The sequence below is a fragment of the Candoia aspera genome, chromosome 1, assembly GCF_035149785.1.
Source record: "Candoia aspera isolate rCanAsp1 chromosome 1, rCanAsp1.hap2, whole genome shotgun sequence".
Lineage (NCBI taxonomy): Eukaryota > Metazoa > Chordata > Lepidosauria > Squamata > Boidae > Candoia > Candoia aspera.
In genome coordinates, this window is record NC_086153.1 from 173,887,993 (window position 1) to 173,900,755 (window position 12,763).

The window sequence follows — 12,763 nt, forward strand, 5'->3', positions numbered from 1 at the left end:
TATCAAAGGGGGTAGAAAAATACTAAGTTTTTTTTTACTTGTAAAGATGATCAGAAATGACTTCTTTAAATATTCTTTTTTTGCTTTCTCTCTTTTCTTTTTCTTTCTGCACTTTTCATTTTTATTTTCTCTATTCTTTTCTTTTTTCTAATTTCACTTTGTATTATCTTTTACTATTGTTAAAATTTTTAATAAAAAGTATTTAAAAAATAGTTTAGTTTTCTTCTTTTCTTGGTTTCTTTTCCTAAACAATTGAAACATTTCAAAAGCAAGTACATTCTTCACTATCAGAAAAAGTTTCCAAACAGTTTCATTCAAACAGAACAGTTTCTTCTTGGCATACCTTAAATGCTCCACTTTTGGAAAAAGTATTAAGTTATTCCGTAGATTGTTTCTAAATGTTGCAAAAATTTACAGAGTCCTTTAGAAAGGGATACTGCAGACATACAGGTAGTCCTTGGTTAATGACCACTCATTCAGCGACTGTTCAAAGTTATGACAGCGCTGAACAAGTGGTACTTAGACTTGGTCCTCTAAGTTCCGGCCATCCCAGCGCTCCTGCGGTCACATGATCATGATCCATGTATTTGGCAACTGACTCGCACTTATGATGGTTGCACCATCCCATGGTCACATGATCACCATTTAGAACTTCCCTGCCAGCTTCCCACAAGCAAAGTCAATGGGGAAGCTGGCAGGGAAGGTCGTTCCTGTAAGTCTCTCCCACTCCTGCTGCTTGCACACCCTCCTGCCCCCTGCAGGAGCCATCCCTGGCCCGAACACACTTGCATGGCACCATGGCAGCTGCTTCAGCACCCTCCTGCCCTCCAGAGCACCCACCCCACACCTGTCTGTGCTCGTGCCATGCTACAGCAGCCACTTACCTGCTTGTGAGCTGCCTGGGACACATGACTTCCCGCCTGCTTCCCCATTGACATTGCTTGTTGGAAGCTGGCAGGAAGTTGCGAGGAAGTCCTTGCTTACCAACCTGTGGTCCTCGCTTAATGATGGCAACGAGGACTGCTGGGATTACTGTCTCTAAGTGATGCAGTCACTTGATGTTGCACTTTACAACCTCATCGGTTAATGATGGAAATTCTGGTCCCAATGACCATTGTTAATTGAGGACTACCTGCAAGTAAATTTTCTGTGAATTATCCTTCTTTACTAATTATGTACAATAATTTATTCACTGATTTATTGGATTTCTACCCTGACTTTGGTACTGGAGTGCAAGGTGATGCACACAGTGCTTCCTCCTCCTATTCCCCACCCCCCCAAGAATAATCCTGTGAGGTAAGTAATTTCATGTATATGATCTTTTTGTTTAGGTTATTTATAGTACAAATTGCTTTAAACATAGGAAAAACCAGAATTATTTTAATTCGATTTCATATCCTAATGTATTTAATCTTAAATCTATATGATTTTTGCCAAATTAAAAATACAACATCTTTCCCTTTAGGATGTAATTAACTTGTCCTTGCTTAGTTCCAAAGAGTCCTGCAACCACTCTCCAAATGGGCACATCCAGAAATGAGAATTCAGTTATCATGAGTGGTATCTGTTATCACCTGGAATCTAAGCAAATACTGGAATCACAGGACATCAGGAAGGACAGTTTAACCCACCCCTCCACTATCAAGGAAACCTTCCTTGATCAAAGTTAGTCACACCAGTGAAAAGTTTCTATTGGTGCTAACAGATCCTTTTCTCCCAATACAAGCAACTGCTGGGGGAGGGAGGCCATTTCTGTCAGTACCATAATGGAAAGGAAGAAGTTAAATCACCCCCCTTCAGTGCAGTCCCAGTGCTTTATGAATTGCAGCCTTTTTAAAAGCTCATCTGAAAATTCTGTCCAGTGAATCCGTAATATCTGAATCCATATCCACAAAGGGCTAAGCAAATTTACATTAGAGAGACAGAAACTGAAAATACATGTTCCTCCAATCCTAAGAAACTAGTTTGCATATATATATATATATATATATACATACACACACACACACACACACACACAAACATTTAGTCAAGGTTTGGTACCTTGGAACTATATGGTAAAACTTGCAGAAGAGTTCTACAGGGTAAAATGCTCACCCATTTGAAAAGCATTATTCCATAAAATTAATAACATAGTAAATTAACAGAATACATCAAGTCAGGCAATTGAAGTGGACCCTATCTTGAAAATCAAACCTGCAATTAACCAATTTTCAGCTGAGAGTCCCTAGGGGTTTCCCTTGACATTAAGTCCAGTCGTGTCCGACTCTAGGGGGCGGTGCTCATCTCCGTTTCAAAGCCGAAGAGCCAGCGTTTGTCCGTAGACACTTCCGTGGTCATATGGCTAGCATGACTACACGGAACACCGTTACCTGCCCGCCGAAGCGGTACGTATTAATCTACTCACATTTGCATGTTTTCGAACTGCTAGGTTGGCAGGAGCTGGGACTAGCAACGGAAGCTCACCCCGTCACGCGGATTTGAACCGCCGACCTTCCGATCGGCAAGCTCAGCAGCTCAGCGGTTTAACCTGCAACCCTTTGAGAGTCCTTAGGAAGCATATATATTTATGCAGTCAACTTTTGAGAAATTTAGGTTATGTTCATAAAACCTAAGAAATCTAAAGAAAGTATATGTTGTGATGTCTTAAAATATTTATAAAAATATAACAATAAAATTTATAAGTAAAGCTTTAAACATATTTGAACACACACACACACACACAGAAACATAAATCCTATGCATAGTTAGATGATCTGTATCTATTGATGAGTATTAACATCCATTCCCATGTCACTACACAGCTCAGTTTATAGGAGAGGGAAGTCACTAAACAAAACTGGACCTTGTTTATAAACAAATAACACAAATAAACTTGGCAGGAGGGCTACTAGCCCTGCAAACCAAAATAGCATCCATCTCAATTACTAGATAATTTCCAGCTCTTTATTCATATACACCTCTTAAAAGGTCAGGGTTATAAGGGACAGGAAATCTTTTTTTCCCCTTTTTTATTATGGTGTTATAAATCTTAATATGTTGTTTCAATACATTTATGTTTGTACAATATGTTTGACAATTATAACAATATTTTTTTTTAGGTAGCTATTGATGTTAATTGAAGTTTAGGGTGTCAATATTACAAGCATAACAAGCATTACAAGCATTGGCTTCTTCATCCAAACTTGAATATAACATTGAAAAAGAATCCCTACAGCTCACATCAAAATAACTGTTATATATTAGAAGTTTTGATCTTAAGCTGGTTACTTATTAAAGTCTCCCTCGTATTGTTACTTAGTATATGTGTGTGTGTGTGTGTGTGTGTGTATACACACACATATTAATAAATATTTTAATAAATATAAATATTAATAAAAGGAAAAAATAGAGAAACAGAACGAATTTAATGAGAATTAGGAAGGGAGGAAAATTAATAAAAAGAAGAAAAGAACTAAACTATTGAATTTCTGACTCTCCCCTTTTTATATATCTGCTAATTTGCAACATTTGTAGACTTTTGGTCTCCCTTAGAAGCCAGGCTGTAAGTGATTATATCTGCCATGCTGCATGATGTGTTGTATGTATGAGAACCATTCTTGTTTAAATTTAGTTAAATGTCTATTGTGTATATACACTACTAGTTTTGCCATTGCTGCATATTTTCCAGGTGTAAGTTCCCAATCAGATACTGTCAGAATTGTCTTTCTTCCAGCACTGATTACACTGTACCCTGCTGATATACTACATGATCAGAAGAAGGATTTTTGTCACTAAACAGAGACAGAAGATAGGAATGATCTATTATTAATCTGAGCAAGTTTTAGATATTATATATCTAAGATATATATACATACACACACGCACAATCTCACAGGATATACCAAATATACCACAGGCCCTATAGACAATTTATTACATAAATTACATTAAATGTTCAGATTGGCTGCTATTGTCTTCTAAACATTCATTTGACACATTCACTTGACCTTTGAACATTCCTAAGGACAGTAACATCTTCTCATATGTATATGTATATGTGCTGTATATGTATATAAGTGCATTATTGTTGTTGTTATTTTGTCTCTTTGACTTGACTCCTGGCGACTGCATGGACTAGTCCCTGCAGGTTTCTTGGCAAGGTTTTTTGGAAGTGGTTTGCCATTGCCTCCTTCCTAGGGCTGAGAGAGTGACTGGCCCAAGATCACCCAGCTGCTTTGTGCCCAAGGCAGGATGAGAACTCCCAGTCTTCCAGTTTCTAGCCCAGTGCCTTAACCACTACACCAAACTGGCTCTCTAATATTAATTAATAAAATAGATTGTGAGTGGCCTATGAGGCCTGACTTTTGCTATTCCCCCCCCATATGTATGCATGTAAATAATATATGTAAAAACATGCGAGAGCTCTCATAAATGTTTCTATCTTTCAATAACTTTGGATACAACCTGAATTTTTTTTTTAAACCTAACAGATACTAATCTACATGTATCAAACACTTCTTAGACTCTATCTTACGAGAGTGGCTGGGTTTGCCCATCACACCTAAGCCTAAAATTTGGTTTGGGCATAGCATATTGTACAGATCTAGCTGGTGTGGTTTGTAAACCATTATGACTTAGCATGTAACTTGTTGCATTTATGCCTAATTTTTCTGAGGTCACAATGTAATCTATATAGCAATCTCACCTAATTTTATCTCAACAACTTTGTGAGGTAGGTTGGGCAAAGACGACTTCTGGAGAATGAGGTATGGACTTGGATCTATTCCAGACCTTAGACTAGGCTGCATTGTTAACCCAGCCAGTTATGGTTTATTTGGTTAATCACAATTAAACAAATTATCACAGTATGATGCATGAACCCCAATCAATTATAAATTTGTTAATTTTACGTCTCTTCTCCCCATGTGTCTTACTTGTTTATTGAATATCCACTTTTGAGAAAGTTTTGAAGAATTCATTTTGTGATATTTTATTATATATTATTAAATTATATTAAATACATATTATTATTCCTAATAATAAATAAATAACTTATAATTAAAAATTCCTGAAAACACAAAGCACTTCTGAAACACAGAGGAGCCACAATGGCCTGAAGCCAGAGAATACCCATAACAACTAGGTCCTCCCCATTTAGATTCAATATAAAAGAACAAGTTCTCATCATGGATTTATGATGTACAGTAAATCAGGTTATAATCTGAAATATTTGCTTAATAAAATATTAATATACTTAAGATTAAATATTCTCAATCTTTATTAGATAATTTCCATATTTTATATAATTGGGTGGGATAAACTTCACAATATACGTTTACAGAAATATAGTTTTCAAAGTATCCAAGGAATGTACATCTAAAAACCTTGTGCCTAAATGATCCTCTAAATTCCTCTGAAGCAGTCTTAACCATAGAAAGAAGGTATTCTGCTGGCTTGGTGTCATGTTATCCCTTCATATCCCTGCTATAATTTGTGCTGTATATTAATGAAAAGCAGAAGTAGCTGTACTGACCATGAGAAAAAAATAATTGCTATTTGAGATGATACCTTTATTAAACCAACTCAAGGTTTCAAAATTGCAAGCTTTTGAATGTAACGTTCTTAAAATTCTTCATTTAGCAGATTAGTAGACACAAAAGGAGGGAGGCATGCATTCCATGGTTCAATGGTTATGCAGTTTCTGAGTGGATATACAGTATACATATTGTTCGGGAAAAAAAAATACCCAGGACTCATTAAGTGTCTCATATACAGCTGAAGCTTCAAAGATATTTCCTCTTTTGAAAAGAATATTTGATGCCAAACTAATAGATATTGGCAGAACTGTAGCCATCAGGAATTCCTAAGGGTAAAGGCTACTAAGGTTCCCAAGATCTCAATTTGCATGAAAGCAGACCTATTGCATTGCCATAACATGAGCTCACTGGACACATTAGAGGGGCAGAACAAGGTAGCAGGTCTCCAGACAACTCTGAGCTGACAACTTATCTAACAATGTATGGAGTCCAACTGGTCCCTTATATATTCCTTTTAGGTAAGACTACTACAACTACTATCTCCACATCCATCCTGAAAAATAAAGAGTCATTAAGGAGTTTACCTCTGATCTGGAACTAGCACTATTCTATCTCCTCCCTCTCCCATTTTTTTTCCTAAAAAGTTAATGTAAAATCTTTAAATCTGTGAAAACACCTGTGTGGATGATGCTTTTTTGGCTACCTAAGGGTTAATATTTGGAATACTTGCTATTAAAAGATGTAACAATTACTTCAAACATTTTAGCTGCATCGGCAAAGCTAGAGACTACTATATTCTTAATGCAGGCAGAATTAGTACATTAATTAATTACTGGAATACAAAAAAAAAACCCTTGAAAGAGCTGTCTTCCTCTCTTGCTGGGCAGAGGAAGGACAGAAAACTTGGGAAATGAACACTGCAGCTCACAATAATCCTTACTTTTCAGGATAGCAATAGCAAGACTGTAGTGGAATGAAGAGGGGGAATTGCTGCAATTGCACCAACACATCTATCAGCCAAGTCGAGGAAGATGAGAAACTGTGTCGATTTAACCCTAGAAATGGGTTATACCTCATCTGAATAACATTCTTACAAAACTAAGCCCTCCTCACTTATTTATATTACCAATTATCTATGTTAGTTCATGTATCTCTTCCAAAATTCATCATCTTTCATAAGAGGTTGGACCTTTTAAATAGCAAAATTATTCCTATACTTTTCTTATTTGGGATAGTGATTTACACCTACACACACATACAAAAGTGATGAGTTAGTGCCAAACCCTCATGATTCAAAGGAAAACACAAATGTGTTGTGTAAGCACTGGGGTCAAATCAGCCTTGCACCACCACTTCTTACATTGCTTCCTAAAAAGTCACTTCTAAAGCTACATTCTAGATCTACATTCAGTGTAACACAGAAGTCTGCAGTAAGAGAAAAATAATCTGGAAAGATCAAAGAAGCACAGATCCTTGTGAATCTCCGTCAGGTGTCCTGTCACTCTGGATTTGTTATTAAAGTTGACCATGATTAATAGATATTAATTTCATGTTCTTCAGTGTTGGTCCTGTACAGATATATACCACTGGGATTGCCCTGTTTTCTTTATCTGACAGCAGTTCCTTATGTTTCATCAGAAGCAGCTGCCAAAGGTCTCCTGAGCTTCATCATAATGGGTCAGGTGGCACACAGACTTCACTCCTTTGCTTACTGAACTGATCATGCATTTCTTTGGGGAGATCCCTTTTGGAATCAGCCATATTACTCCATGAGCTATGAGTTAATGTCAAGCCTTCATGATTCAAAGGAAAACACATCCCATTTTAATGATTAGAAAGAGTTCTGGTCTTTTAATTTGCGTTAATAGTATGATTAAAAAATTAAGAAGCCTCCTGTCTGTTAAGAAGGCAGATGGCTGGGTCTTCAATCCTAAACTAACCATAATTTTGAGCAGTAGCAAGGTCACATATTTTTATCATAACACAACATCTAGAAATGGCTATGTGACAACTGAAACTCTACCTTTAAAGAGGAAATGGAACATCCATAAAATTGCTGCAATATGTGCTCTCAAATCATAACTAGAGGGACAAATCACATTCGGCCTAATTATTACTTTGGGAAGAGATCAATAAACAAGGGACTAGAAACTCTAATAAACATACATGAAATCACAATGGACTAAATTCCAAGCAGTCTTCTAAATTACTCTGAGTACTAAGTTAATTCATATTGCTTGTCTGATATTTATATGAAAATTGCAGGCCTTGATTCAGCTAAGGCTAATCATTTAAACATTCAATTGAAACAATGAAACAAGTATTGTAAATCCCTCACTTAAGTGCCATTGTTTTCAATAGTATTTAGCCCTGACTAAGTTCAGCTACATGAAGATGCAGTTTTTACTGAATATATATCCACCTAGTAAAATAAAGAATTCGGATCCATAACATACCAAGGTCTCCTATACCTGCCACATGAAAGATATTTAGTCTCTGTGTCCCTTTCTCCAGTTCAAGTAAGTTGGTTAAAAAGGAAAAAAAGATCTAAGCCTCTAAAGATAATAGAAATCTATGGTTTATATTCCTTTATTTTCTCTACAGTACTAGTACTAAAATTCACAACTAACTGACAGCCATTCCTGGCACCTAAAGCAAATGCAGCAATAATATTACAGAGGTATTACTGATCTGCTGAACAGACATTCTTAAAGTAAGACAATCCCTCAAGGGACAGGACTATTTTGAGCTACTGAACTGAATGTTCCTTTTTTTAAATTCTTACCTTATTGTGTTTTTGCTGGTGTCTTGTCCTAGTATCCAAAATATGGTAGGGACTTTCAGAGTCTTTGTTCAAATAATAGATAAGTCTTGAAGGCAATGTGATTTCTTTTTGGAATGCACTGCTGTAATTGTTATTTTTGCTACTACTACTGTTAGTCTGTTGAAATGCAGTGTCCTCATTTGCCAGTATGGTTTCTGTTTTTTCCAAAGTTTCATTCCAATGCATAGCTAGGGAAGACAGATAAACCTACATTAAATCACAGAGGTACTGAACACTGTATATAGGATGCTTTAAACTCTGTTAACTTTGCTTCAAAAGGATAATGTCATTCCCATGACTCTAACTTGTCTTATTGAAATATTTCCCAATATGGCAGTACTTAATACAATGTATTTTTACATAATATATCTAAACATACAGAAAATCATTTTTCAGAAACCCCAAACATCACAACTCTGTCAGTTTTCTTCAGAAATACTGATCAACAAAATCTGTGAATCTGCTGCAAACTTCTCATACCCTGAATTCATGTGTCCACTGAATATTAATCATTTCCCTTTACATAAGGGCCACTTCTCACTTAAACTGTAAGGATGCAAATTCTAAGTACAGTTATTAAACAGAATTATCTCAAGAAATTCAGTTAGACCGCTTTCAAAATAGACATCGAAGTATATCATGCTGAACAAAATCTGTATTTCTTTGTGCAAAGTTCCCTTAAGCTGGGGAGCTCCTTTTCTGTTTGCATATTCCATGTGATTTTCAATTCAATCCTAAATATCCATCCCTGAACAGAAACCCGCTTCACACTGCTTCCTACACTCTTTATATAAGATCCACAAAAATTCTGACAACCTGCCAATAATATTTTGCTGCATCAGCACCTTTGGAGATCACATCTTGCCCGTCATCATAAACTAGTATTTGCACCATATATCTATATATGCTAATCAAGGATCTTCAACATGAGAACAGGAAGTTTTTTCTCTCTCTTTTTCACACACGTATGAAGGAAAAGAAGGAAGAAGAATCCAGCTGCAGCCACAATTAACCAAAGATGGTCAAACAAAATTCTATCGCCACGATAGAAACTGTGTCGGTGAAGCTGTGTGTACAAGAAGCTGCATGCACAAACTTATGTGTGGATGATCACCAAGGCTTCTCACCACAGGGAGCAAAACACAGGGTGCTGTATAAGGTTTGTCATAATCAGGAGACTAATATGACAGGGGGAATGATGCGGGGCAGGGAGGTCCAAAGGCATACCGGTTAAGAAGAATAAACAGATGGCAGGTTTATTATTTATCTGCACTGGCATGTACCCAGAAAGGCAGAAAATCGCAGGGCGAAGGAGACGAGCCTAGCACCATACACTGCGGAGGAAGAAGGGGAGAGCCCAGCCCGTTTTCCTCCTGCACTCACCGGTGTCCGCAATGACCCCCCAGCTCTCTGGGCGTCCCGGGCAGAACAGCAGGAACGCCAAAAGGAAGCGATGGAGGCGGGAGAAGCTGAGCAGAGGCAGCCGTGCCAGGCAGGCTGAGGAGGGGCCGTTAGAGGATCGGCGGTGCCGGCAGCTGCCAGAAAAGGGCTGCCGCAGAGAACTTCTGCCAGGCGGCTTCATGGCTCATAGCTTTCCGGGCGGCAGGGCGGGCGGTGGTGAAGGGAGACGCCTGCCTCGTCTGAACCGTGAGGAGGAGCGGGGAGGGGGCGGCGGCACTGCCCCCTTCCTGTGGAAGAGGCCGGCGGTCGAGCGGCTCGCGCAGCGGCGGTCACGGCACTTCTTTCCTCACATGGCAGGGGGGAGAAGGGAAGACACGGCGCAGTGACTCCGCTTTTTGTTCCGCTGCTGCTGCTGCTGCTGCTGCTGCTGCCGCCGCCGCCGCCGCCGCCTCCACCGCGACACCTTCCTACCACCTACCGCCTCCGCTCCATTGTCTGCGGGCGCCCCTCCTGGGAAGAGCAAAAGCAAACCTCGGCGCACCTCCTCCGCAAGACTCCAAGGCTCTTCGCCGCCGCCGCCGCCGCCGCCTTCTTCCTCCTCCGGCTGCTGCTGCTGGCTCGGCTGACACTCGCTCGCGCTCTTCTCGCCCTCTCTGCCATTCACCTTTCAATGCCCCGCGCGCTGCACAGGATGACGTCGGGGCCCGGCCACATTCTTTCTGCCCAGCCGCTGCAGCAGCTCGTTCCGTCACCGGGGAGGGGAGAGTTAAAAGAGCGCGCATGCGGGGGGCGGGGGAGCAGATGCTCCCTGAAGCTCGTGAGAGGAACGAGGCGAGGCGAGGCGGGGCGGGGCGGGGCGGGGCGGGGCGGGGCGGGGCTAGAGCCTGAATGGCCAGCGAGAATAGCAACCAGGTGTCGTGATGCAGCATCTCCGGCTCAGAAAGGGGACGAGCGGCCCGGCCTTAAGTCCTGCATGCGGCGTTCCGCCCTCTTTGTGCCCGCGCAGTTCTTGTGCCTGCGCCCTCTCCCCTCGAGATTTGCTGCAGTGGCAAGCCAAAAAGGCTGGGAGGGGACAGAAGGGAGCTGCATTATTTCGACAGCTGACGTGCTCTCAAATCTCGTGCTTTCATCGCCCCTCAGGACCATCAGTTACCAGCCTTTTCACTTTCAATTGGTTCGTGCCTCTCCAGCCATATTCTGGGTCTTGCTTCTCAGCACTTTCTGACCGGTGAACGGGCACCTCAAGCACCGCTTAATGTTATTAGTGAACGAGAGCACTGAACTGTAGGTGTAGCTGCTTCATATAATCCGGGCTAGGGAATTATAACCAAGAGCCTGGAAAGGAGAAACCATTTTTATCGTATGGCACATATGGTGGTAATTTACTCCTAAATGTAAAAGGTTGATACAGTAAGAGTTCCCTTGCTGAAGCATGATCTTTCAGACAAGTTAGTTGTTCGTCTCTAGTCATTAAGGCACTTCCGACTCTGAGACCCAATGAACCACATTTCACAAGGATTGTCTGTCAGCAACTGCTTCTCTCAGCCTTGCAAACCTTGCTAGTGGTCATCAGTGAAAGGATCTAATTTCCTTGTTTTCTGACAGCCCTTTTGACTTTTTTTTTTTTAATTTTTCCAAATGTCAGATTTTTCTCCAGTGACTTTGTATTACCTGCCCAACTATTTAAGCTTTAGCATCACTATTAGTACTTCCAGTGGTTTTACTTCATCTAGTTTTAAATGATTTGTTCTTTTTGCAGTCCAAGTATTCTCAATAACTTTACCCAGCATAACGCAAAAGCATTTTTTTTCTGATTTGGCCTTTTTGACGATACAGATGTCAGGGCAGTCACGCTCAGAATAAGACTCAGACTCACTTAGAAGGTCTAAGGATTTCTGGTTTTATTTGAACGGTGTACGTGCAAAGAGAAAGACGGGAATCCTTAGGTGGTGACAGGGTGCCCTGTTTATACTTTGCTGGCGGACGTCGTGCTTCTCCACCCTCAGGCCAGGACCGGATGGGTGCTTGAGACCTCAATGCGTCAGCTGATGGGCGACCCCGGCAATCTCCTTTGTCTCCCTGTCTTCATCCGGACCGGGTGTGTCTTCTGAAGGTGTTTCCCCGATCTTCTGATATGCGTTAATTACTGCCTGATGGGTGCTCCCATTACGTTGGGCATTACTCTGTGGATATGCGTGCCTGAGGGAGGTGTGAACGCATCCCCGGGGACATGGGAAGGCGTTCCCCTTGCCTTTTGATGGGTGCTAAGCTTGGTCTGAAGGGCTTATCTATTGTGTTGGGAGTTCCCTTCTGGATTATGGGTGCTTGGGTGATTTAGGGATTATGCTTATCCCTTCCTCTTACCTAATGTGCATGTTTCCCGTTGTGATGCACATATGCCTTGCAACGGGGAACATGACATGCTGCCCCCCAAAGAAAATCTTAGGGTGCTGGTTTGGATGGGTATGCTTCATGGAAGTTCTTTACCAACCTTTTGGCTGAGACATGTTGTGCTTGGACCCACTCTGGGTGTGGGAAATGCCTCCATTTGACCAGGTATTGTAGCGTGCCCCTTTGCCTCCTGGAGTCAAGTATTTCTTGGATTTCAAAATGCTGTTGCCCATCTATCATAATGGGTGGAGGCGGGGGGGTTTCTGTGTGCCATTTCGAAGGGGTGGCTGGTTTCAGGAGGGCACAGTGGAAAACTGGGTGTATGCGCCTTAGATTGTGGGGTAAGTCCAGTTTGAAAGTGACTGGGTTAATAATTTCTGTGATGGGGAATGGTCCGATAAATTTGGGTGCCAGTTTCTTAGAGGGCTGTGGGGAGTTGATGAACTTAGTGGAGAGGTAGACCCGATCTCCCACTTTGTAGTTCGGTTGCGCCGCCCTGTGATTGTCTGCAAACTTCTTGTATGTAGCTTGTGCATCTGCCAGGGCTAGCTGGATGATGGGCCAAACCGTACCCAGTTGAGCTGCCCAGTCATCTGGAGAACATGGTGGGGTGTCTGGTTGGGGCAGT

At 41.0% G+C, this 12,763-nt stretch overlaps 1 protein-coding gene across 3 annotated transcripts in view; it reads right to left on the bottom strand.

Annotated features, from left to right (window-relative positions):
- ADAM23 (ADAM metallopeptidase domain 23) overlaps positions 1-10,456 on the bottom strand; it is an 86,172-nt gene extending 75,716 nt beyond the window's left edge. For all 3 annotated transcript variants that reach the window (XM_063317947.1, XM_063317948.1, XM_063317946.1), the window contains exons 1-2: positions 9,727-10,456; positions 8,305-8,531 (exon numbers count right to left, since the gene is read on the bottom strand). In XM_063317947.1, coding sequence (XP_063174017.1) covers positions 8,305-8,531; positions 9,727-9,925 — 426 coding nt within the window. In that variant the 5' untranslated portion in view covers positions 9,926-10,456. The remainder of the gene's footprint in view (positions 1-8,304; positions 8,532-9,726) is intronic.
- Between the last annotated feature and the right edge of the window lie 2,307 nt (positions 10,457-12,763).